This window comes from Gymnoscopelus microlampas (genome assembly GCF_963454915.1).
Source record: "Gymnoscopelus microlampas genome assembly, chromosome: 16".
NCBI lineage: Eukaryota > Metazoa > Chordata > Actinopteri > Myctophiformes > Myctophidae > Gymnoscopelus > Gymnoscopelus microlampas.
The window spans coordinates 36096858-36124467 of NC_139953.1; the positions used below are offsets into that span (position 1 = coordinate 36096858).

At 40.5% G+C, this 27610-nt stretch overlaps 1 protein-coding gene across 1 annotated transcript in view; it reads right to left on the minus strand.

Moving 5' to 3' along the window:
• The window catches only part of ube2j1 (ubiquitin-conjugating enzyme E2, J1), a 34661-nt gene extending 9241 nt beyond the window's left edge, over nucleotides 1-25420 (minus strand). Inside the window, exons 1-7 of the mRNA XM_084083178.1 lie at nucleotides 25065-25420; nucleotides 13899-13972; nucleotides 12854-12985; nucleotides 11810-11894; nucleotides 8433-8538; nucleotides 3253-3382; nucleotides 1882-2022 (exon numbers count right to left, since the gene is read on the minus strand). Coding sequence (XP_083939304.1) covers nucleotides 1882-2022; nucleotides 3253-3382; nucleotides 8433-8538; nucleotides 11810-11894; nucleotides 12854-12985; nucleotides 13899-13972; nucleotides 25065-25095 — 699 coding nt within the window. The 5' untranslated portion in view covers nucleotides 25096-25420. The remainder of the gene's footprint in view (nucleotides 1-1881; nucleotides 2023-3252; nucleotides 3383-8432; nucleotides 8539-11809; nucleotides 11895-12853; nucleotides 12986-13898; nucleotides 13973-25064) is intronic.
• Between the last annotated feature and the right edge of the window lie 2190 nt (nucleotides 25421-27610).

Sequence of the window (27610 nt, forward strand, 5' to 3'; positions counted from 1 at the left end):
CTCATATTTTTTTACTTAAGTAAAAGTATCTATACTGCAATGTAGAAATACTCTTGTTACAAGTAAAAGTCCGGAAATTAAAAATATACTTAAGTAAAAGTACAAAAGTGTTGGTATCAAAATATACTTACATTACAAAAGTAAAAGTAAGTTTTCAAATGTATAAAAACCTTTTGAAAATAGCAGATCTACAAGCTCACAATCCGTTGCGATGCGACACATTGTGAGCTTGTAGATCGGCTATGTTCAAATGGCCGAAATGTATATAGGGCTGAATGTGTGTTTTGTAATAATAATCAAAATCTGCAAAGTAACTAGTGACTTAAGTTTTCAAATAATTGTAGTGGAGTAAGAGTACAATATTTGCCTCTGAGATGTAGTGGAGTGGAACTAAAAGTATTGAAAATTAGAAATACTCAAGTAAAGCAAAAATGCCTTAAGATTGTACCCAAGTACGGTACTTGAGTAAATGTACTTAGTTACTTCCCACCACTGCCGTTATCCTCTATGATAAAGTGACACCCCCACACACACTCACAGCATGGAGGAAAAAAATGTCCCTGAAGCATCATTCCCCCTACCCACGTCAGTAACGGAGATAGCTCATTAAGTAGGCGTGGGTGGATTGTAGGGAGGGGGGGGGGGATTGGGGGTTTGCTTTCAAGATTCCGGGCTTTATTTTGTCAAGAAAAAAAAATGGGGGGGTAACTTTGATTTAGAGCATGGAAGCAAATACACACTCAAAATGTAAAGATCAGATGAACGAGTTTGAAGTGGCACAGAGCTCAGCTAGGCCTGTCACAATTATTGCATCTAATAATAATCTCAATAAACGACATTTTCCATGTTGAAAAATGTACATACATTTTCAGAAAAAAAATGCTGTAAGCTATAAGCTTGTAGATCAGCTATATTAAGATCAGCCGTTATCTGCATGTCCTGTATATGTCAACAATACAACCATAACTTCTTAAAGGCCGGGCTCTTACGCTGTTCTTCAGAACTATTCATATAGTTGATGCTTCATTCATGCAGGCCGATACCTCGCTTCGCGGCGCTTTCCAAATAAAAAGTCTGTTGCTTTATCGCCGGGCATTATTTGCGTTCTGTGTGGATGTACACTCATGACACAATCAACAGTAATTGCACAGGGAAAGGGGTTTAACGGGGGTTAAAGGTCTAAGGACCTTTAACCCCTTATGTGTCTGATTTATACTCTGTTGTACAACGATGTCGCATATTGAAAATAATCTACAAGAAGCTGACTTATTTTCGCCGCGTGACACTGGCGTACGACAGAGTGAATAAAGCATATAATGACTTAGAATTTGGTTCCATTCATACACTCTCAAGAGTTACAGACCTGCAACTCCTTAACTCTTTCACTGCCAGACAATAATTGGCAATTCTTACCCCTGAATGTTGCTAATCACGGGGTGTTTCACTGTGCTTCCGCGAAGAAAAAAAACAATGTCATCGCGACCCCCCGTTCGCTTGTTATAGGCCGTTCAAATTAGCATGTCTCGTCAAAAATACATAGTAAAACACAGGAGGCAGACGATTTCCCAAGTGCGCTAACCAGGAAGTGAATGGAGCAGTAAATCTTGGGATCATGTGATCTCCTGGTCCTGTGTGCATCTGGGGATGAAATGGTCACTCATGTGTTAGAGAAAAGCGCCATCTAGTGGAAACACCAACAACAAAGAAAATAGTCCGTGGCAGTGTGGGCCTTTGAAAAAAAAAGTCGTAAAAGTCGTCCTTGGCAGTGAATGAGGACCTGTGAAGTGAATGAAAGACCTGTGGGGGTCCGCCCCGGACCCTACATTGGGAACCACTAATGTAGCCAGGCCCCCCCCCCAGTGCCTTCTCTGTCCAAGTTACCTGTTCTTCCTGTAGTCCTTCAGAGTCCTCCAGGGTCTCTGAGGTGGACGTGTCTCCCTGCGTGTGTGTGGAGGATGATGCCTCGCTAGTACCGTCCGCTCCTCCAGTCTCGCTGGCCTGTCTGGACGAGCTGGTCTCCTCCTGCATTAGCACACAGAAAAGATGGCCGCCGTTGTCAGCGGTATCGACAGCAGCAATTCCCTCGTACGCCCGAGGCACTCCCAACGGCAATGTTGTCTTACATGCAATTAACCCATTAAGACCGGGAACACATCTGTGTGTCATTTTTTGATTTCTTTGGCTATTCAAAAATAGCAGATATACAAGCTCATGGCGTGGCCCCGAGTGCCGCGCAATGAGCTTGTATATCTGCTATTTTTGAATAGGCAAAGACATCTAAAATGACACAGATGCGTTCCCGGTTTCAATGGGTTAGAGCCATTCTCAGAGAGTTAAGTGGATGGCGTAGGGATAGGATGCGGTCACATGGCTCACCTCTAAAACCACACACACCCCCCTGTGGGACTACGATCACATTTCTTCAGACCTGTGTTCCTAGACTACACCGTTTTCCTTCCGAGCTTTCCGACGGTCGATGAGAACACAAATTGGAGTGCAAACTCGAACTTTCTTAACAAAAACATTTCACACTCCCCAAGGAGGTCACTCAACGAAAGCACAGAGTGTTTCAATAACTTATGTTTAGCTTTAAAGTAAGCGACTCTTTCTGGAGATTTTCCAGATGGTTTACTGCCCACAATATAAAGACTTTACTGTGAATCAATGGGTGATGTTTCTTTTGTTAAAATAAGTGTTAAATGTAGCACCTCCATATCTCACATACATCGGGTTCAGGATGTCATGTCTCACCTCAAGCTGGAGAAGTTAAATATATATCACACGTGAATTCACTCAATTGAAACCAGCGGTGTAAAGTAACTAACTACATTTACTCAAGTACTGAACTTAAGTACAATTTTAGGTATTTTTACTTAACTGGAGTATTTAGAATTTTCAATGCTTTTACTTCTACTCCACTACATCTCAGAAGCAAATATTGTACTTTACTCCACTACAATTGTTTGAAAACTTACTACTTAGTAGTTACTTTGCAGATATTCATATATATTATAAAACATACATTAACCACTTTAGCCCTATTTTATACCTACTGTAGGCTATTTCAAAATAGCCGATCTACAAGCTCGCAACACGTTGTGAGCTTGTGGATCTGCTATTTTCAAACATTTTAGTACTTTTACTTTTGGTACTTTAAGTACTCTTACTACTTTTGTGTACTTGATCACTGTATAAGTAGCATTGTGTTTGGGAGGATGTTTGTGCTGTGCACTGTTTGAACGGAGTGTGAACCTTGAAGTTGATCTGCCGGGCTAGTTCTGTGTCCTTGCGGTCCTCTGTGCTGGGATCGCTGTTGGGGGAGGGAGCGTGTAGCGCCGTGCGCATGGAGCAGCCACACGCCTCACAGCAGAAGTCCTGGGACCTGGTGGTGATCAGAACACTTGGTCATTACACGGTTTGGTAGATGGCAGCCTCAACTCAACAGTACTTTGCACTATGTCCTACTTTATACTTTGTCATATTACGAGTGCCGCACGGAAATAGCCAATGTGTGTGTTTGTGTTTTGATGTTTTCCTAGTTTCTCGAGACAGACCTTAACCTGTTTTCAAATGCTTCCACCTAACTGTCTGTACATCGGAAGTACTGGAAAATTAAGGATGCACCGATATGGAAATGCTTGGCCGATACCGATGTTTAAAATAACAATTTAGCCGATACTGATACAGATATTTGTTTATTTAGTTTCTGGTGTCATTATTTCCCCCTTTTGTGCCAGGGAAAGAAATTAATCTTCATTACAAGAAATAACTGTTCAGAATCTGCAGAAACACAGCATAATTGCCTTGATGCAAGTAACATTAACAAGTGTCAACGAGCCTCAGCTGGACAGTGACACACACACCTCAGCTGTGCTGAACTGAAAGTGACAGGAGTTAGTTAAAAACAAGCCCTTGAATATGACATGATAATGTTTACTGTGGTTATGGTAAGCTTACATTTCATATCACAAACACCATAGAGTAAAAACTCCTGAAACTTTAATCAGCAAAAAAAAAAAGCTAACATTTTTGTTTTGCCGATGCCGATGTTGACCGATGGCCGAAATATCGATGCATCCCTACTGAAAATGCATAGAGAATTCACTCCTGTTTTGCCTTTGCAGCCGTATAAGTAACTCCTACTAACCAAATTAGTCAAAGCCTATCTAGCTTGCAGCTTAGCATGAATGGAAATTCAAAGACATTTTAAAATATATTTTTGTGAACGGAAATGGCAAACCGATGACAGCTTTCCCGTGCAGAACTTTTACGAGGCGGAGTTAAAGATTCTGCAGCATTTGAAGAATGCGGAATTGTTGTCTGGCTTGAGAGACTAAAATGTCTGTCTGTCTTTTTGCCGGTACTCCACTGTCACACTGTGCCAATCGTCATCACAGATGACAGCTTTGCTACTGACCTCCCCCACTACTGGCTAACCCTGTCTGAAATCCATCCTGCCAACTCTGTCCAGACACCCAGCATGCTCATTTGCTCTCCTTATCTGCCCTCTCAACGAGCATCAGTCAAAACTCCCTCTCGTGTGACAGAGAGTCTGATTAAAAGCATTTCCCGTGGCAATGGCATGTGCACTAGGCTTGTCTGTGACAGGCCTGTCTGTGATATTCGTCTTGGGGAAACCAACCCAAAACCAATCTATAACTTCTCCATTCACTTCCTATATGAACGGCTTAGCTCTGAAAAGGTCTAGCTGATGACATCACCAGTGCTCAAATTTACGTCAGGATTCGAACCTGCGACATGCTGTCAGGCTGCATTAGAGCCTATATGTGTTATGCGTCATACATATGTCGTAAGTACAGTATGTCATAGATGGCTGATTTCACAGGCTGAGATTCACATTGGAGCCACCCCAACATACTTTTTCAAGAACTTAATGTTGGCTGGATTTGATAGGACTTCTCACATGGCTGTGAGAACCAGGCCAGTGGTTCTCCAAGTGGGGACCAGGGTTCCTTGAGGGGGTTCAAATGGACACTTTACAGGTCTGTAACTCTATATACAAATGGAACGAAATAGAACCTCAGAGTTATGGGGGTCCTTAATAAAATGAAATGAAATGAAATGAAATGAAATGAAATGAAATGAAATGAAATGAAATGAAATGAAATGAAATGAAATGAAATGAAATGAAATGAAATGAAATGAAATGAAATGAAATGAAATAAAATAAAATAAAATAAAATAAAATGTTTGAGAACCATTGAACTAGGCTAAAATGTACCTCTACAAAATGTAGCCACGCGTATCAGGGCTGAATATTTATCCAATACAATATGTTCATAGAAAAAAGCAAAATAAAAACTCATGACTGAAAATGTAAGGATGATGTTTAGGTATTACAGGGTCCCCACACATTTTTAGCAATGAATTTCCAAAACTTTTCCAAAACTTTTCCAGAATATTTAGCCCAATTTCCAGGCCTATATAACAATCATTCGGCGCAATAATGTGTCTCTTACTCCTATGTAGAATGCCCAAAGATAGGCAGTGTAGCAAAAATAAAGTTTGAGACATACATTAGGCTGCCGTCACACAGCCCGTTCGGTGAAAAACTACTTATGTTACATATTTCGTGTAATATTATTCATGTTTATGAAAATGTTTTGTTTTAACAAAATCAATAGCCAAAAACAATGCATAGCCAAATATTTTTCCAGGACCCTTGATAAATTCCAGGACCTTTGATGATGTTTGATCAATTTCAAACCTTTTCCAGTACTGGATTTTTTTTTTTTTAATTTCAAAATATTTCCAGGAATTTCATGACCGTGGGGACCCTGGTATTATCATTGTAAACCTATGTTGCTGCTGTTCTACATACAGCCAACCAGTTGACGAAATCACAGATCAAGGCTTTAACCTTTCGCTTTTATGACATTTCTGAGACCATTCATTCATGTTTTATGGAAGATGCTTCTGAACACGTATTCTATTGCTAGTTTGACCACTTAAAAAAAACCTTTCATTTTAAAACAACTATTAACTGAAAATAGCTTATCTACAAGCTCACAACACGTCGCATCGCGACGTGTTGTGAGCTTGTAGATCGGCTATTTTCGCTGTGCAACACGCTTCTATAGAAGACATGCTTCCATAGAAGACAGCTTGTAGATCGGCTATTTTCCCTGTGCAACATGATGCTTCCATAGAAGACATTGCTGGTTTCAATGGAATCCAAAGGACTGAAATGAGTCGTGGCGACTGAGAACATTAATCCATGCGTGGTGTGTGGTGGTGGCAGTGAAAGGGAGTGGGGGGCGAGACTGAATGACAGCTCTCACAATACCCCCGGGGCAACAGAGAAAAGTCGAGATGAAAATCAAAAGTGAGGTGCTATATATCTCAGCCATGGGCGTCACGGGAGATAAACAAGCAGGTGGGGACACATTCTGTCTTAGCTCATCTCCATGTGCTAATTAAACTCTTAAATTCGGTGTGTATTTACTACACACACAATACAAATGTCTTCTAAATCCTAACAGTTTTCTGAAAAAAATGTAAGTTGCTATATATCAGCGGTTCTCAAACCTTTTCATGTCAAGGACCCTAAAAATGATATATATTTGGCTGCAGACCCCGAACTCGAAATATGTTGTTCCAGGGACCCCCAGAGGCAAAGATTTGAGTTACAAATGTTCGCTTTAAAAATATATATATTTTAAGATTTGCACACGATTTTTCCAAAAATGGCCAAAGAAATGACACAGATGCGTCTTAATGGGTTAACTCTGAGAGTATGCAAATAGAACCAAATGGACCCGTACGAGTTACAGACCCCGTAAGGACTCATTTTGGAGACCCCCCAGGTGGGCACCGGACCCGACGTTGAGGAACAGTGTGTCTACAGCTTATCTCCATGTGCTAATGAAATTCATCAGCACCCCTCTTCTGCTAATAGGAGAGCGACATGGTGTTACTCTCTCTCTCTCTCTCGCTTCTCAGAAGGGTGAAATTAAGAGCAAAATAACTTGCTGGCACATGCCCCGGTCAGGGAATGTGCGTTGTGGGCGATAATTAATTTGTCAAATTGAGAACGAGGAGGGCCTTCTCAATTATCCCATATAATTGGACACGGTGGAGGGCAGGTCTATTGTGGGTCAGGGGTTGATTGCATTACAGTATATCAGTGGTTCCCAAACACTGGGGCGGGACCCTCTTTTGGGTTGCGGACCCATTTTTTATGGGTCACAACAAGTAAATATTGAACCATTATTTCAAAAGATAAAAAAGTGGGCAAAATCATAAATGTATTTAAAAACGTTTAAGAAGTACTGAAAATAGCAGATCTACAAACTCACGACGTGTCACGATACGGCGCGTTGTGAGCTTGTAGGACGGCTATTTTCACTAGTTTGGGTCCTGGGGAAATTTGTCTTTTGGGTCTGCATTATATGCTTGGGGTTTGTTGAGTAAATGTGTGTCCCTCTTACCACGTTGTACTGTACTCCCAGAGCTCCAGGTAAGTTCAATACATTGTCAGCTTGTATGTGTTGGATAATGATTAAAGGTTACACGTTTTATTCTGATGAACCACTTTCAACCTGGCGTTCCTATTTTGGGCATGCCGTTATAGTCTAGTTTAGTTTATTAGCACATTGTAATATAAAATAGAAACAACGCATATCAAAAGAGAACAAGTTATTGTGCAAGAAAAGGAAGAAGCCAATAGGCTTTATTTGTAATCCTTTCCTTAATGGAAGAGAGCAAAAGTATTTGAATCATTTCAAATAATTTTAACAAATTTACTATTTTCAAAAATTAAATTTCAAAAAATGTATCTACAAGCTCACCGTATGTAAACGCTTTATCTTTTTTTCTTTTCTTTTTTTTGGCATCCATATTCTGTGGGGAACACGCGTTGTAGATCGACTATTTTTGGCAAAGAGATTTGGTGTAGACGGAAAGAAGTACAGAGCCAACTCATTTCCAGTTAACCCATTAAGGCCTGAGTCCGATTCTTAAAATGTTTTCTAAATCCTAACAGATTTTTTCAAAAATATATAAAAAATATTTTTTTCACGATTTTTCAAAAATAGCAGATCTACAAGCTCATAGCGCGGCACTCGGTGCCGCGCTATGAGCTTGTATATCTGCTATTTTTGAATAGCCAAAGAAACCTAAAGTGACACAGATGCGTTCCAGGTCTAAATTGGTTAACCTGCCTCCTAGTCTAGAGGGTTTAAGAGGTTAAATACCACCAAGGTACTGTCTATTCACAGTACACCACGTTGACAGGGTTTATACACTGGAATAAGGCCATAGTAAGAAAAAGTAATACATTCATTATCAATACAGATTTTCTCCCACACTTATTCCCCTTCATAACCATTCCCTATGTGTCTCACACAAGCCACTCTTCATAAACGGAAGAAAACACTGAAATGCCATTTCATTGCCTGGCTGAATCTTACTTTTTGGCAAGGGCTTTCCTCTCTTCAGGGGTGTAATCAAGGGATCCTATGGCACCTTCTCCTTTGGTTGGCATGAAGCCAATTATAGCTATCAAGGCTGTTCGAACTGAAAGAGACAAGAAGAGGGGGAAACACAATGTGGGGGGGGGGGGGGGGGGGGAGAAAAGAATCAGAACCTGTGTACACCAACTAGTACCGGATAAAACAGAGAAGAGCCATGTCAAGAGATCAAGATCAAGAGGGGTTAATTTGCCACTCTCTCATACAGGTACAAGCAGCGAAATGTTGGTGGGAATGTTCCACTAAGACTGTTTAATTCATTAAGACCTGGAACTGTCATTTTTAGACTTGAGCTAAAAAGCATTATTTTACACTTTTGGCTATTTTTGAAAAATCGTGAAAATGTGTGCAAATCTTTGAATATATATAGTTTTAAAGCGAATTTTTTAACTCAAATCTTTGCTTCTGGGGGTCCCTGGAACAAAATATTTTGATGGGGGTCCACGGCCAAATACATATCATTTTGGGGGTCCTTGACATGAAAAAGATTGAGCACCACTGATATAGAAACATACGTTTTTCAGAATACTGTTGGGATTTAGGAGACATGTAGAATCGGCTTCAGGTCTCAATGGGTTAATTCATTAATACAATATAGCAAGCTAATGCAAATACAAATAAATAATAATAATAATAATAATAATAATAATGTAGTAAGGAAGTAAAAATATAATTTAAAAAGAAAATGATATAAGATTTTAAAAAAATAAGTTAAAAGTACAATGAGGACTGTGCAGAATAAGGAGGGGGGATCGTTGGAAACAATTTGCACAAAAGGTAGAAGGCATACAGATATCAATTTCACTTGAGCAGTTATTTGGGATTCTTTATAGATTGAATGCAGTTTCTTTTTTTTCTTTCTTGATTTCTTGTCCATGTCCTCATCCAGGGCTCAGCCATGAATGATCCCCAGGCTATGAGACACCTCAAGCGATTTCTAGTCTGCATCGCCACAAACAGCCAAATGAAAAAAAGCCAGTGCATCCTGTCAGGTTTGCCAGTGGTGTGTTACATAAGAGGGAGTAATGCTCCGTTTTCTGTGCGTAAGCCCTGGATTTGCACCAGCCGTCTGCTGCGAGGACAACCCCCCCCACCCACCCACCCACTTCTCCAGCTCACAGATTCACTCAGCTGACACAGAGTGGGGCACGCTGTGCAATATGTTTTGGGTCAGCAGGCAGTTTTTATGTTATGACTGCGGTTATGTTTTGTCTGTGATCTGGTCTAGCCAATACAGACTAAATTGATCATCTTTGGATGGCCATTTAATATTATTGTCTTTAGATGGAATGGTGTGCTTTTAGAGGTTATTGCATCATCTGTGATCATTATCAAATGGTGTCTAATAACGGCGGCCAATGTCACAATCTTAATCCCTGTGGGCTGCTTTCTACTATTAGATTTAGTCGTTTCTCCTCCCCATTGCAACTTATTAGTCTGCCAGAGGGACCTTTATAGATTTTGTTATGGAATCAAGGAGAGAAACCAAGAAGTGGGCCATGAAAACACAAAGCAGATCACTGAGGTGACTCTTTTCTATCAGAGCCAGTTCCATTATTTCCTAGCATTTGAAAGACTATTTTCTTGTACTGCAGGTTTTGCTTTATGATCCTCCTGGTATCTCATTTATCAAAAACAGTGGGGAACAGATGCTTTCAATCTATAATACCAAACAAACAAAAGTGGAAGCTCCTTGCTTGCAAGAAGTGAAACTTTTATCAATGCGACAAAAACTCTTCATATGCTTCTGTTTAGTTATGCACTTTTGTTTACTTTCTTAACATTAACCACAATCTATAAGCTCACAATGTAATCATTGTCATCATGATGTGTTGTGAGCTTGTTAGATCTGATATCTTTGAACGTCTTTAAAATATTTAGACAGTTTTTGCCTATAATACATGCCCAAAACAGGGACACCAGGTTGAAAGTGGTTAATGGAAATGTCACTTTTTGCAAGCTGGTTGCTTTTCCTTTATACGATACTACAATGCAGGATGAGTGAAAATGTGTGTTTGCTGACTGACAACTCAATATGGCTTTTATTGTCATAAAGAAATAAGAGTACAGTTGAGAGAATGTCGACCACCTCCTGCTGAATTTCATGAAAGGATGACTTGTCAATATGATGAATTAGCTACAGGAACAGAAATGAGCTCTGAGAATAATGAAAATGTCTTTATTGAGGTTGAAAAGTAGCTCCAGTTTGAGTGGAGTTTTATTGCCTGTCTGGGCTTTATCTCACTATGAAGTGCTTTTGTTCAAATCTTTAGAGTTTAGTTTCATTAAAGTTAATAACATCTTTATGGATTGGTAGTTTATACATGGAATTATTTTTTCAATATTAAAGGTAGGGTAAGTGATTTGCTTTGGTTAAAATAAGTGTTAAATAGCTCTATATTCTGATAGTACTCATTGCTATAGAGTGTTTGTTCAGTATTAGGAGTCTCCTTGTCTCTCCACCTCTTTATTAAACAGAAAATGCATTTTCGTTTCAGTTTCATTTCCAATTTTATCCAACCAGGGCAGAGAACTCAATCAGGATACAGATTAAACAAGTGAAATTGGAAGTGATGCCACTAAGAAATGAGCAGACAAAATTGGAACTGGAACACTATACAAATTAAGCTTAAAAATGGGTACTTTCTCCTGATTGGCTGAGATTTTGACACCTATCGAAAAATTTATTTTCTGTTTATTAAAGAGCTGGAGAGACAGGGAGACACCTGTTACTGAACAAACACTCTATAGCAATGATTACGATCAGAATATAGTATTTTAACCTTTTAACAAACAACATTTCAACAACATTTCTCCCACGAAACGCTAACAACATTTCTCCCACGGAACATGGATCGTTTTGGTTATGAGCCCACTTGTTTCTATAATGGAAGAACAAGTTAAAATGTTACTAACTTTCCGTGGTGTTGTCGGCTCCGAGGACTCCATTGTTGAATGACTTTGGGTTTGTTTCCAGTGGAAACACATTAGAAAGTGAACGCACAAGATGTCAATCCCGCCCACTCCATTTGATTGGGTAAAGCGCGGCTTGCTTCCTGATCTAAGGCCCGCCAACTAGTAGGCCATTGTTCACACCTTCTGAATAGCCCTCCAGACAGATGCAGTAGCGCATCTGTTCTTGAGAGATTACTGCCTATCCAACAGGGGCAAATTTATGCAGGAAGCACAGCTTTTCTGCATTGTAAACTAATCAAAGAATACATTAAAAAACGCCCACAAGTTGGTTGTTGCTTGTGGGTAAAGAAAAAAGGACTGTGACTTAGTAAGAGCACAGCTTTTCTTAGGAAATAACTTACTGCTCCAGGAGGGCTGCCATGTCTCCGGATGGTGGCCAGAGATGCTCAGACAAATCTTCTTTCCAACTTCAAATCTTCCGTTTGGCTAAAAGAAAAGAAAATGCATGGGGATGGGAGTGAGTGGCAGTGGTGGAAAAAGTACTCAAATTCTTTACTTAAGTAAAAGTATCAATACTGCAATATAGAAATACTCCGTTACAAGTAGAAGTCCAGAATTCAAAATTTACTTGAGTAAAAGTACAAAAGTGTTGGCATCAAAATGTACTTTAAGTACCAAAAGTAAAAGCACTAAAATGTTTGAAAATAGCAGATCTACAAGCTCACAACGCGTCGCGATGCGACGCGTTGTGAGCTTGTAGATCGGCTATTTTCAAATAGCCTATGTATAAAATACGGCTAAAGTGGTTAATGTATGTTTTATAATATCATAATCTTCAAACGTTATACTGACAAAAATAAGAGAAAAGGTTAATTGAGAATAAAGTAAGCCTTCGAAGAGCAAATGGAAACTTGCCAATTGCAGAGGTGCAAAGGAAAAAGGAGGTTTAAAAAAATGCATGCGTCACTCCATTTCTCTCTTGTCGCATTATCTTTTGATTGTATACAGTACGTCTTATGCACCTTCTGTCATGTACAGTATAAAAGGCATCTTGTTCTCAGAACACCATGGCAATTCTGTCAGACAGTAGCAATGACAGCCTGTGCTTTGTTCTGACAAGTCACTGTGATGTAACCACAAACAAAAAAAAACTTTCTGTCTCCGGCTATATCAACAGACTGAACACTTACCTCATGGTTTCAGAGAGCAAATGGATATGACTAAGATGTGTTATTTTGTCACCGTCGGGGTGTGTGTGAATTGTGTCAAAACATGCGAGAGCAAGAGGTTGAGGCTGTGTAATACAGTATTATTTTGGGCATGTCATCATAGGGTGTGTGTGTGCGTGCGTGCGTGCGTGCGTGCGTGCGTGCGTGCGTGCGTGCGTGCGTGCGTGCGTGCGTGCGTGCGTGCGTGCGTGCGTGGGGCTGTGGGCTACATCTTACTGTGAGGAGAAGGATGCTGGGGGGTTTCATGGGGTACTCTGGGGGCAAGACAATCCTCCCGTGATAAACCCCACCATCGAAGTCGGAGTCGGGGGGCCCGCGGACTGAGAAGTGCCATTCAAAGAGGTTGTCCTGTAGGTGGCAGAGAGAGAGAGAGAGAGAGAGAGAGAGAGAGATGTCACGTTGAACCACCGCCTGGTGACATGCATGCATGTCACAAAGGGTAAACTGAAGCCAGTGATTTGACATTTGTCGCTCCGAGAGGATACGGGTGGACGATGTATCCATTTTGTCATTTTCACTGTTAGATAGGCAGGCAGTGAAAATGTTAATGTCTCTTAATGGCCCTAAATTACTGAGCGAATTTAATTTGCTGAAGGAATATGAACTACTACTGCTATAGTATATGTGACTGACTTGTGGAACTAGTGAGGCAATGGTCTTGGTGCTGGGTGTGTGCTGGGTGTGTGTGCTGTGTGTGTGTGTGTGTGTGTGTGTGTGTGTGTGTGTGTGTGTGTGTGTGTGTGTGTGTGTGTGTGTGTGTGTGTGTGTGTGTGTGTGTGTGTGTGTGTGTGTGTGTGTGTGTGTGTGTGTGTGTGTGTGTGTGTGTGTAGGGGTGTATTGGAGGTGGGGTGCGGTGGAGCGTCGTTCCACTAGTTCAGAGCCGTGAGAGTGCGTCTACCTCACGTTGTCGCGTATCAAAAACAACCATTTAACACCTCTTACCAAAGCTTACAAAAGCTGCCGAGTGGCAACAGCGCAAATGAACATGATAGGAATGACCCTGGCATATCAACGGTCCATTGTGTGACCAGCTAAGTACTGTAGGTGTAGTACTAGGCATACTGTCAGATGTTCTGAAGCAGTCCAAAGAGAACGTTTGTGGCAGATGGATTCATGAACTAAATTACAGAGGTCTGCAAGGCAACGTAAATGCATATGACAACACTAGAGTATCCCCATTATGCAAGTAAATAGAATAACATTGGATACATATTGTGTGTGTGTGTGGGGGGGGGGGGGAGGGGGGGGGTCCTGGACCAACCTCCAGTGGCTGGGCATGGTAGTGTTCTGTTGGGTCCCTCAGTTCAGCTGCCTCCTTCATTAGCCTCTTCACCGCTAGCACCAGGTAACAGGAGCAAACACACACACACACACACACACACACACACACACACACACACACACACACACACACACACACACACACACACACACACACACACACACACACACACACAGGTTAATGTCCATGAAGTAAACAGGTTGTCATATAATGCTAGGCGCCAAAGAGCACAGGCCTGGTCTGTTAGGATGTAGTCCAGCATTTTAAACATGTTTCACAAAATCATAACTTTAATTTTTGCATCATTATATTATCAAAATGAGTCAAAAATAAAATAGCCTTTTTCAAGATTTAAATAGTGAAATAGTGAAATTGTGAAAATACAAGATCTGCAATTTTCACTATTCATCAAACGAGAAGTATATAGTTTGACAGACGGAGCATGAAAGGGTGAGCAAGGATGAAGGGGGGGGGGGGGGGGGGGCTCTTCCTCAAACTCACACTGCCACCCAGATTTGAGTTGCTACAGTAAAAGCCTGAAGACTACGACACTTCAAATACAGTCTGGATTGTGTGGTGGTATAATTAATAGTAACCCTGTCACACAGGCAAATTGAATTGCAGTGAATTAGCCCATTAAGACCTGGAACGCACCTGTGTCACTTTAGATTTCTTTGGCTATTCAAAAATAGCAGATCTACAAGCTCATAGCGCGGCACCAAGTGCCGCGCCATAAGCTTGTAGATCAGCTATTTTGAAAAATCTTGAGAAAAAAAAAGTGTGATTTTTTTCAAAAAACGGTTAGGATTTTGAAAACATTTTTTAGAATCACCTCAGGTCTTAATGGGTTAGACTGAATAATGTCATTGCTGTTGCCCCCCCCCCCCCCCCCAACTATTCCCTTGAATAGAGTACATGGTGCATATCCCAGAATGACCCACATACACACAGAGTTCCAGCACAACCCGAAAGATATTTTCAATACACAGTTCACATAATGTCTGATGAAAAGAAAAACCCAACCAGTGCTTCAAGAAGACATATTTTCTCATGTATGTGACACGTTATATAACTCTGATTTATGCTCAAGCCAGAAGAAGCCACAGCATTACAAAAGCCTGATGGAGCTCATTAAAAGAGTCAAAAGAGAGGATATTAGCGGAATACACAGTAAAATCCTCAATGTTAATTTATCCATTGGTAACTCAGATAGTCAGTGTGGCATATCAACACATTACGTTTAATTATGACATCAACATTAAATATTTCCAACTGATTTTGATTGTCCAAAAACATAACCTTATTTTTCTTCTTCTTTTGAAACATTTGAGCTAAAAAGCATTATTTTACACTTTGGGCTATTCAAAAATAGCAGATATACAAGCTCATAGCGCGGCACCGAGTGCCGCGCTACGAGCTTGTAGATCTGCTATCTTTGAAAAATTGTGAAAATGTGTGCAAATATTTGAAAATATTTTTTTTTAAAGCGAACATTTTTAACTCAAATCTTTGCTCCTGGGGGTCCCTGGAACAAATTATTTTGATGGGGGTCGGTGGCCAAACACACGTTTTTTAGAAAACTGTTGGGATTTAGGAGACATGTAGAATCGGCTTCAGGTCTCAATGGCTTAAAAGAAAAATCCTCTCTCTCTCACTTATGCCAGTGTGCCAGTGATCACCCTCCCCTGTGCCAATGTTGGAACCTGTGCCTAAGGTTGCCTACCGGGTACCCCTGATATAGAATGTTTGTTCAGTAGCAGGAGTCTCCCCGTCTCTCCTGCTCTTCAGTAAGCACTATTTACCTATTTTATCCAATCAGGATAGAGAACTCAGACAGGATACCGATTAAACAAGTTACTTGGAACACTATCAAATTGAAGCTGAATGGGTACGCTTTCCACAAAAATGTATTTTCTGTTTATTAAAGAGGCGGAGAGACGGGGAGAATCCTGTTACTGAACTAACAGCAATGAGTACAATCACAATAGTGCTTAAACATTAACAGAAACCTCTTTGTTTAGAAAACGTTTTATTTTAACCAAAAAATACCCAACCTTTAACAATTGTGAATGATTTGAACACAAATCTTATCTAATAGTGGTCCGCCCTGGCACAAAATCTTTTCAGATGGGGGTCCGTGGCCAAACACGGTACATCATTAACATGGGGGTCCCTGACATGAAAAGGTTTGAGAACCACTGGTTGAACTGAGACAGGATTAGACCATGCTTATGGGAGCACGAGAGGAGACACACTAGCGAATGATGCCGCAGAGAAGGAACCACAGCTGAGGTTGTAAAATGCCCGATTTAGACTTGGTTGTGCATCGTGTTGCGCAAACCAAGTATAAATGTACCTCAGCTCTCAGGCTCAAGGCGAGAGACGTGACGAGAGGAAGTAAACACGTTTTGGGTTATGTTAAGGTCAATTACTATACTCCATTGAGTCAGGTGTTTTTTTTTGGGAAGTCGTGTGTAGACGCAAAAGGCCCAAGGGATTAGGCGCCAGAAGAAACATCTGCTTGCTTTAACCCCCTGTGACCCTGCCCCGGGCAGCCGCGACATGTTCAAAGCCCTCTGCATTAATCTGAATACTTATATATCCTCTCCTCTGTGTGTGGGACGGGGGGACGAGGGGGGGGGGGGGGGTATACAGTCACAGCAGGTGGCAAATTTGATTATTATGACGTTGACTTGGTAGGGTGAGAGCAGAGCAAAGCACTGTTACTCTCAATACAAAATAACCTTGTCAGTCTGTGGGTGGTGGGTGCTTGAACGAGGATGGCTGATGATGATGATGATGATGATGAGGATGATGGTGAGTATGGGATGGAATGCTGATGGGTGGACTGGAGGCGTTAGATCAGTGACTTCAGTAACATGATGACGGGTGATGATGATGACGAAAATTAAATGATGGTGGCGATTTGTTTTGATTCGGCCCGGGCTGCCGTCTGCCGACTGCGGGGGCAAGGCAAGCCACAGAGGGACAGTCCTAGATGTAGGCCAAAGAACAAAGCATCTGATTTAGATACAGCTGCTGCTACCTAGCCAGTATTACAATGTTTTATAACATAAGCCTTCTTGATATCTAGAGGAACTAGTTGAGAACAACATTAAGGCCTAGTAATAGTATATCGTTACATACTTTCAATCTGGTGTCCCTATTTTGGCCATGTCATTATAGGTGAATAATATTAATATTAGTGTCCGGGTAGCTCAGTCGGTACTAGGGCATTCGCCTTTGGACTCGCAAGGTTCTGAGTTCGATCCCGGTCACCGGCAACTCTGCGTATGAGGTATATTGGGTATCTCGGGCTCTGTGCCGGTACACTACAAGTACTTGGATGGTAGGTATTGCGCTCCACCTCTGCATTCTCCCAGGGGACTAGCACATTGAAAAGGCCATAGACATCCTCGTTCTCTCACAGAAAACATAGCAGATCAACAAGCTCAGACGCATTGTGATCTTGTAGAAATGCTATTCTGCGTACAATGAAGTTTAAGTGGCCAAGGGGCAGCGCAGCAAGACCTGGCCTACAGCTGATTCCTATCAACACTCAAACCATCATCCTGACCTATATGATATGAGGTCACAGGCCGTCACAAATGGCAGCTGGTGATGTCACAGGGTCGCGTTAACAAAGCGCTTTCCGCAAGGCCAAAGGGGAACGTTTGAGCCCGTTGGAGAGCGCAAGGTCAATTAGGCTCTCCCTCTGTGCGTCACCCCGCAGCCACCGGCCACCAACCAGCACACAGCTGGAAGATGAAACAAAGATTGTGGCTGCATTGTGACACATCATGAGCTTGTAGATCTGCTATCCTCGCTCTTTTTAAGAAATTAAGGGACATTTTTTTGAAAGATTTTGAAAAATGTTGGTAATTTGCCAGGGCATACATTTCTACTTACAGTAAATGTTAAACTGTGATATTATCAAACATTAATTTCAAACATCAGAAGTCTATATTTCCCAGAAGGAAATGCATGTATTTAATTCAGTCTGACCAGAAGCAGGAATAAAACATACTGTATCCTCAACAGCCATAGAAACAGCGAAAATAGCAGATGTACAAGCTGACAACGCATCGTGAAGCGAGACGTTGTGAGCTTGTAGATCAACACACTTTTATATATACGGTACATATATAAAGTAAAAACGTTATCGATAGCTGCAGCCCTACAGAGTAGCTGTGCTAAGTTGACTTTCCCTGATCAAAAGGGGAAATGGTAAAAAAGGCTTCCACACAGAACAGTGAATCCTATGACAAAACCGTTATAGAGCCAAGTCTGAAGGCAAATCCCTCTTCAAACCTTTCTTCTTAAGCAGCCAATTTGGATGAATAGCAACCTGCCAGGCCATCTTCTCTGAGGAGACAGGCAGAGTGTGTGGTACATATCCATCAGAATAATTCATCTACAGAGATGCCAGTTGGCCCAGTTAGTTGCAGTGCGGCATGCGGCAGAGTTATTATAGTTTTGAAATATTCATTAGTTTTAGTTTTTTGTTTAGTTTTTTCCAGTTCGGTGTTTGATTTCAGTTTAGTTTTAGTTAGCTCTGACTGAGCTAATTGAAAATTAGGGTCTCGCATCAAATGCTGAGCCGTTCCATTTCATAAAGTGCCAGAGTACGGGCATGGAAAGTGAGTACAAACTGTATTATGTATTATTTTCTTTGATTTATTTTTACTTTTTTACCCCATTTTCTCCCAAATGTAGTTGTTATGCCAATTGATTCTCATTTCCTCCCCACACATATTTCTACATTGTCACTGCTATGCTATCCTACAGATTCACGAGGGAGGGGGACGGTCTGTCTGTCTGTCTGTCTGTCTGTCTGTCTGTCTGTCTGTCTGTAGTATATGCATGCATGCATGCATACATACATACATCTCAAAAAAAAAAAAAAAAAAGGGATCCAGGATGGAGTTATGACATTTTTCTTCTGTACCATTCATCCTAGGATATCATAATATCATAGAAAAGGTAAGAAAACGGTGGTCCAAAATTCCCCTTTAAAGGGATAGTTCACTCCCAAAAGGACTTTTTATCTATCGTTTAGTCACCCCATGGAGACTTGAATTCATGGATATTTTTTTGTTTTTGTCGCATGACGAGCAGTGGGTTCCGGTAGGAGACACAAAAAAGTCTCCTTTGTATCTCCTACCGGAACCGCTGCCTACTGGTCCGCTGGTCATCAAATTATTGGCTTAGGAATGCGACTAAAACTAAAAAAAACTATCCCTATCCCTTTACGCTATTAGCCTAATATGACGACAGTGGACATACAGTACAAGCACATAAATCACCCGCATAGTTCTAAAACTTTCAACAACAACAAAATGATTCAACAATTTTACAGAATTCCAGACTCAAACATACAGCATATTATGACTCAAACATGTACCATGATGTGTTGTGAAATGTGTTTGTAATGTACGGGTAGCACACTTGACCACACACGGCTATGACATCAGAGCCAATGTATGGGTTTGTGCCCCGGTGGTGCTGGAGGTGACAGCAGGGCTGATGTGTGGCGTAAGCCATCCTGACAGCCTCTGTGCGGTTAGCAGCCCCCCCTCATCTCCTCTCTCCAAACTGGGCCAATGACTACCCAGCAGGCCTTCACACTAGCCCTCAGAGCCAGGGCTTTTATACCTCCCGCAAGCTACACACAGCACAACGTTGCGGTCGGGTGAAAACCTCATGACTAAAACTGTTCACTTTTCAGGATTGAAATTCAAACATTTGCAAAACATAGCAGCAGCAGCAGCTCAAAAACACGTTGCGTTTTGAGCTTGTAGATCTGCTGTTTTTGATACATTTGTGAGACACTGTAGAATGGTCAATTATGGCATTCATTTACACGAAAATGTTAAAATAAGCACATTACTGTAGAAGTAAATGAGGCATTTACTAGCTAACCATTTGGAACTGTGAAGGAGAGTGCACAGACAAACTCTGTCGAGCGTTTAAGTAGAAAATCGGCTTTGGTCTCTCTCATCATACCACAAGAATAAGTATCCACTATCAATATACCTCTCTGACTACTCTAGCCATATACTCCATTGTACAATGAATAGCAAAAATAATCGATTCGATCTAAAAGCTAACAAAGTGATGCAGCATTGTGAATAATGTTTGTTATTTTTGGAGGGGAAGGAAAATTTGTTTTTGAATTTTGAAATCTTTTGAACATTTTTGCCTATAATGACATGCCCAACATAAGGTTCATGTGGTTAAAAAAAACAATTTCTGTCTTTCTTCTGAACACTGAGGCTGTATGAAAACTAAGCCCATGATTGACTGCAAAGCCACTTTTGCCTCCAAAAAGTCTTATACTTTGCATAAAGACTGTTACATAATCAAAAGGGATCTTCAGCAAGACACACACGGAGAGAGAGAGAGAGAGAGAGAGAGAGAGAGAGAGAGAGAGAGAGAGAGAGAGAGAGAGAGAGAGAGAGAGAGAGAGAGAGAGAGAGAGAGAGAGAGAGAGAGAGAGAGAGAGAGAGAGAAAAAATGCAGGTGATGTTGAGACGAAGTGGAAAGAAACTGTGGACGTGCTGAGAAAGAGGGAGAGCAACAAAGGAAAGATGAAGAAGAACAGGGGAGAAAACACTCTAGCATTAAAAGGTCTTATTATTTAGGTTAGAACTTCGTTTCTAACTCCCTGCATCCCAGCTAGCCGCAATATGACACAATTCATCACCTTCAGTTTCAAAGAGAGTAGTGAACCTGCAGCAGAATATCAGACAGTCAGACAGAACATACCAGGCTGAGAAAAAAAGCGCCTTTGGGGATGTCTACTTTCTCCCTCCTTCATCCAAACCCTACGGGGAAGGATGGGGAGGCTCTGGCTTTGAAGACAGCGCCAGCGGTGGCTCAAACTCAAGCCTGCCAGACCAGACTCTTCAGGTCATGGGCCCTGATACCTTGGCCCGTGGCTGCAGCTGTCGACGGGGGAGACGGGAAACGTTGTGGGCAATCCATCAGTCCACCACTTCTCTTGGGCGGGTGACAGACTGACTTTTTTCCCATGTTCTGATTCCAGTGGCAAGAAGAGCATAGATGTGATTGACACACATCGGTGTGGCTCAGTTGACGGATGTCAAGTCAACGGGCCCAATTCATTTACCACTGTAGAGCAGGAGATCTGGCTGCGCGGTGCACAATGAATACAGCAAGGCAAGTTGACAGACCAACTGCTGTATCTGAATTAGCATTAAAATGGACTCGACTTCAACTTCATGCAAATTAAGTCTGTCCAGAGCAACCGGGCCAGCTAGCGTAACTCATATCACACTATCAAACTAGGCAGTGCTGACCAAATATGAATCAAAATGATGTTACTGCATTGCCTTTTTTATGACTCAAATGTCTTCAAAAACATTTTCGCTTGGCTTGGCTGTAAAATGAGATTGTTTGTGACGCGGTTGCCATGTTGAATACGTTCCCAGAGCAAAATACCTCCTCCTAGCTCGTAGTACAAAACTGCCCACAGCACCTCCCACTGGCCAGAGCGTTTAGTGGACCAGTGCATGTCAACTCCAGAGTGTCACAGATTCAGTGTGTCACTATTTACAGTACCAAATGTGCACAGCAGGAGGGAAATGAAACTCTACGCTACCTCTGGCACTCTCAATACCATACCATAGTAACCCGGTCTGTTGATTGAAATACATCTCCCTGAGAATCTACAAACTACATCAGCCAAGGGACAATCATCATAGCTAATAGGTTGGTAGTTTCGATGCACTCAGACAAATATGTAGGCCTAAACAATCAGAAACACCTGGCTACTTCATCTAGCATCACAAAACAATACATTTGTTTGCTACAGTATATCATGTATTTTTTTTATCTGATTTGATTTGTTTTCTTTCTTTGTAGCTCTGAGACCAAAATGGACCAACATTTTACTTTTGGTAAAAGCTCTGTGTAAACAAATAGCCTAAGTTTAAGTTAACTTGGCTTTGCAGACAGATTTCTTATTTGTATCAGGCTTTCCATTTCTCAGCATGATGTCCCTTCCGATGTTGCTGTCACTGTGCACGGTTGGATTCAGTTCAGGCATTCAGCAGACACTTTTACAAAGTGCAATTGCATTGGAATTGCAAATGCATTGTGACAGACGCTCCATGCCTGTCCCTCCCGTAGAGTGACTGAGCTTCACATCCCGTGCCCATTTTTGGCTCTTACTGCTTCGCTTTTCCAAGTAATAGCTTAGTAAGTGGGAGTGACAAGTTAAAGCCTCTTTATCCTCTGTCTCGCACACATACACATATCTCCAAACTCCTTTATAATAATTCTATAATTATAATGCTTCACCCAAGAAATAATTTTGCATAACCCAACATTTGTAGTATTTTGTCACTGGGGTTAGTCTGAGCATGTTTAACCACTTAAGCCCTATATACTTCATTGTACAATAAATAGTGAAAATAGCCAATCTGTGAGCTTGTAGATTGGCTATTTTCACTTTAAAATAATATAAAAGCATTGACAATGTTTGAAAGCATTTCAAAGTTTTAGCCTCCGACATGCCCAAAATAGGGACGCCATGGGCTAATGTGGTTAACCTCTGCAGCTTTCAGCCCACGCGGCTGGAAATAATAGGGAACAAAAGAGAGCTAATCCCACTCTAGACTAATCCCACTAATAGATATAAAATAAAAAATAAAACAACAAAGTGAACTGAAGTACAGCAGGAGAACAACAGAGGCTGACTGGTTTGATCCTCTGAGAGCATACATTACAGTATATGGCATTTGTACATGACTAATCTGGAAGAAAAACCGTATAGTCCATCTGATAAATAACATTAATAAATGACTTCTTGGTAACTGTTCTTGCACGCACATTCTGCGTTCACAGAGGTTGAACAGGAGCTCATGTTGGGTTGATAAGAGCACTGTACAGCTAAAATCAACTAATCATTGCTAGATCAGTGATCAATTCTTTCTCAAATGGAGCTATTGAAGTTTAGATGCAGATCTCAGTATATTGTGCAAATATCTAATAAATATATATATATTATCCTGGTTTTTATTACATACTATATTGGAAAAAAAACCTAAGCAAGAACATTGCAATGTCAATTGTTTTCCAATATATTCAAGATTTTCCACAATGACATGCCCAAATAAGGAGTCCCGGTTGAAAGTGGTTACGGTTCACTTTAATTTAACTCTCACAAATGTAAGCAAATAAGAGTTACATTTACACCGATGATTTTATTGTGTATCCATTTGAAGCTGGTTCATAACATTGTTGTAATTAACCTGTACTTCCATTACACAGCGAAATAATACAGGTGGTGCTTTGTTAGTCTGACACAGTACAAGTAAGTCTAGTTCAACGGAGCTGTGCAGTAACATATTTAGTACTAGTCTGACCACTTTGAAACTAGGAATCTCAACTGAAAACGGAAGATACCCGTTCCAAGTCAGTGAGTCTAAACACATTTTGAGTGGCAGTCTGGCAGATGGAGTAATTTTGCACCTGCTTGCATGCGTGCTTGTTTGTGCACGTGTGTGTGTGTGTGTGTGTGTAAGCTGTTAAGGGCAAAGCAAACATCAAGTTTCCACAACCCACTTAACCCACTAGTTCTACGTGGCATTAACCCACTGCATATGTTCTTCTCTCTTATCTTGCTTTGGCTTTTGCACAGTTTCAATACCCTCTGAGTCCTGACCTTGACAATCAGCCAGCCAGCAAATCTACCTCACAGCCTAAATTTCCCCAGAAAAGTTGCTATGCCCAAGTGGCAACATAAGAAAGAAATTTGGTCCAGTAGCCTGATTAATAATGAATAATGATGAATATTCTGCTCCATTCTTAGAATCTAATTGGGTCTTGGTCATAGAACAGTGGAAAGAGGGGACATGCATAATTAACTGTCACCAAACATTGCTGTAGTGTACTCTTGATAGGGAAACTTTCACTGGCAACATTTCCCAATGTGACCCCTATGCATTGTTGTTGACTTGGTTGCTTATTGCAGATTGCTGATGTGGTGAAGTTAAGAGATACAGATAATTAATTCATAGATAATTAAACACATTAAAACTGTGAATTCTCTACAGATACAAATGACTGAATCTAATCTTGCATACAACACACAAATGGCAAGTACTTGAGCTCAGTCGTAAAGCTTGGTAAGGAGGTTTGAAATGAAAAAAGTATTAGTACCACAATTTTTTTTAACGACTATACTACACTGATTTAAACGCTTAGTACCACACTGGTTTAAGTATTAGTACGACACTGCTCTGTGTTTTCCCATGGGTGTCACATTGTGAAGTACATTATAAAACTGGAAAACTACTGAACTACTGTACAAGTGTCTGCACCACCTTTTAAGTATTAGCACATAATCCATTCAACGTATGTATTAACCCATTAATTTAATATATTTAGTTATTAATAGAATGGTTTTAATCAGTGGTGGAAAGTAGCTAAGTACATTACTCAAGTACTGTACTTAAGTACACTTTTGAGGGATTTTTTCTTTACTGGAGTGTTTCCAATTTTCCTGTACTTTTACTTCTACTCCACTACATCACAGAGGCAATTATTGTACTTTTTACTCCAATACAATTATTTGAAAACTTTAGTTATTAGTTACTTTGTAGATTTTGATAATTATTCCAAAACATACATTACCCACTTTAGCCTTACATAAATTTCGGCCATTTGAAAATAGCCAATCTACAAGCTCACAATGCGACACATTTAGCTGTAGAATACAACTCTCGTAGACGTATTTATGATTCTGACCGTCAGAATCATAAATACGTCTACGAGAGTTGTATTCTACAGCTGCGACACATTGTGAGCTTGTATCTGCTATTTTCATAAGATTTTTCATACATTTGAAAACTAGTAAAATGGGACATTCTGCACAGAGTACTTCTACTTTTGATACTTAAGTATATTGCCAATACTTGAATTCAGGACTTTTACCTGTAACAGAGTATTTCTACATTGCAGTATTGGTACTTTTACTTAAGTAGAAAATGTGAGTAGCTTTTCCACCACTGGTTTTAATCAATATCGTTAGGGGGAAACAATAAGGTAGAACAACGCGGAAGTGGTTTTAGTCACATTATCAAACTTGTAGAAGTAGAACAGACAGTTGTAACTTACCAGGACTCTTCAGGTTGTATTTATTCTCCATATAGAGGCGGTATGGCGTCTTCTTTACTGTTTATATAATTAAAATACTGTGAACTTGAGCTTAACCTGAGCTCGTTATCAACAAGCTATCAACCTACTGCTAGCTGAGTTAGCCACCTAGCTAGCTAGATGTCAACAAGACAGTCCAGATGACGTGTCGCACACACTATGACCAGTTTACCACATGGGTTGACAGTCTACCCTGGATAGTCTATGGAGGTTCGACTCTGATCAGTTTAAAATAAAATAAATACCCGGCAGACTTGTTGTTTCACAAGTTTGGTCACAGCTTGCGATGCTAAAGCGGTCTGTTTACTGTTAAATGTCAGCCGTGACGTCATGTGTTAAACGTAAACAGGAAGTTCACAGGAGGTTCTTCATGATGCGAGCTGCTGTTAGACGCGTCTCAGGCATGTTGCTGCCCCCCACAGGTAGTGCGTGCGTGTGTGTATTCATCTATTTATTTTTATATTATCATTATTTTGTCAGTCCCTCTGTATGTCTCTCTCGGTCTCCATGCTTGGTATTTTGTATGTCTTTATGTAAATTAAAGTATGAAGTGTTGCAAATGTCTATTTCCCCAGGAAGCTGGCATGGTGAGATGAGCGTGGCGATGGTGATTGATTGATTGATTGATGTACTTTATTTAGTAAGACATGAGAACAGTACATGACAGTACATAACAGTACATGGAAGTACAAATTCACAATACAAGGTCTACTAAACTGGATAGCTCAGTTAAGCACGTAGCTTGTTTAAGATGAGATCCCCACGCACACAAATCATGATGACATATAAGAGACAGACAGATATACACACTACTATACAGAATGTCATACAATCAGTTTACAGGTTACTGGTATGAAGGGTGAAAAATATGTACAAAAAAAGAAAGAGAGAGGGGGGGGGGGGTAGGTTAGGTTAGGACATGGGGTGGTTTAGGACTTGGACAGGGGCCATTTTTGAATTGCAGCCTCCTGAAGGTGTATCTTTAGGGCATTTTTGAAAGTGAGTAGGGTTTTACACTCCTTTACTCCTTTTGGTAGGGCATTCCACATTTTAGATGAATAGCATGAGAAAGAGTTCATTCCCTTTGTTGTGCCAAATCTGGGTTGAACATGGTTTGTGGAGCTGCCTCTGGTGTTATGATCATGGACTTGATTAACATTTTGGAAGTATTTTGACAAATACAGGGGGATCCCAATGTTGTGGTGTATCTTGAAGACCAGGCCCATAGCAAGTTGCTGTACTCTGTCCTCAACCCTAAGCCATCCAATCCTAGCAAAATGATCAGGGGTTAGATGGGTTTTGTAATTGAGGCCAAGAAGTAGCCTTACAATAGTAGCCTTTAGTAGCCAGTAGCCTTTGTGAGACAGTTGGTCTTGCATCCAGGGCAGAAGCAAAAGTTCAGGTCCCTCAGGGCAAGATAAATCCAGCTGGTTCTTGAGTGGTTCTTTGGGGTGGTTAAGTGGTTTAGATGCTGTATTATATAGCACCACTGCCATACAAATAGCCTGTTTAGTATGTTGAGAACCACTGCTATATAGCACCATTTACAAAGCTGCTATATAGCCCCAAAAGTGGTTCCCTGTGACTTAAAGGAGTAGTTCACCCAAAAAATGACTTATTTTCTATCAATAGCACACCCCATGAAGCCTTGAAATCATGTTTTTTTTTCTTTTTTTTTCGCATTCCTAAACCAATAATTTGATTACCGGCGGAAAGATGCTAATGTATCCGGTAGTCCTACCAAAGATGCACACGGTCAGTAAAAAAATGTTTTGCTTAGGAATGCGACAAAAAAATAAAATAAAACATGAATTCAATGCTTCATGGGGTGTGTAATTGATAGAAAATAAGTAATTTTTTGGGTGAACTACTCCAGTACAGAGCTCTAAAAGTGGTTATTTGGCTTAAGCCAAATAACCACTTTTAGAGCTCTGTACCTTTGTTTAGTCTGCATAGAGGTGATGTAATATTGGCACAAAATGAATGGCCACAGCCTTTTCATACCTGTTTTTCCATTCCTATCAAATGGTTATTGTTGTTCTTTCAGGATAGGAGTGAAAATAAATATTCTGCTCATGCTGAAATAACTTGATCTGTGTTGCAATTAAATCCCATGTTTTCCTTCCATAACTTATTTTGTTAGATCTAAGTTGATTGGATCTTTCTCTCTGCCAAACACCTACAAGGTTTTTTTTTTTTTAAATATGTGGTTAGAATGGTTCTTAAGAAAAGAAAAAGATAATTATAATTTAAGACAGTTGCATATTAAAATTAACATCAGGTTCTAGCCCACATCTATTAGGATGAAAATTATAAATTATATTTTGTGGGTTGGCAGGTGATAAAGAAAATTACATTGGAATTATTAACTTGTCTATTACGCCCTACTTTTACATTCAGAAGAGTATATTTCAACATTTTCAGGGGGCGAAAAAAAGTGGTGAGGAGCTAGCTCATCATGACTAGTACTCGAACAGTACTGAAACATGAGAAAAACCCTTCTATGG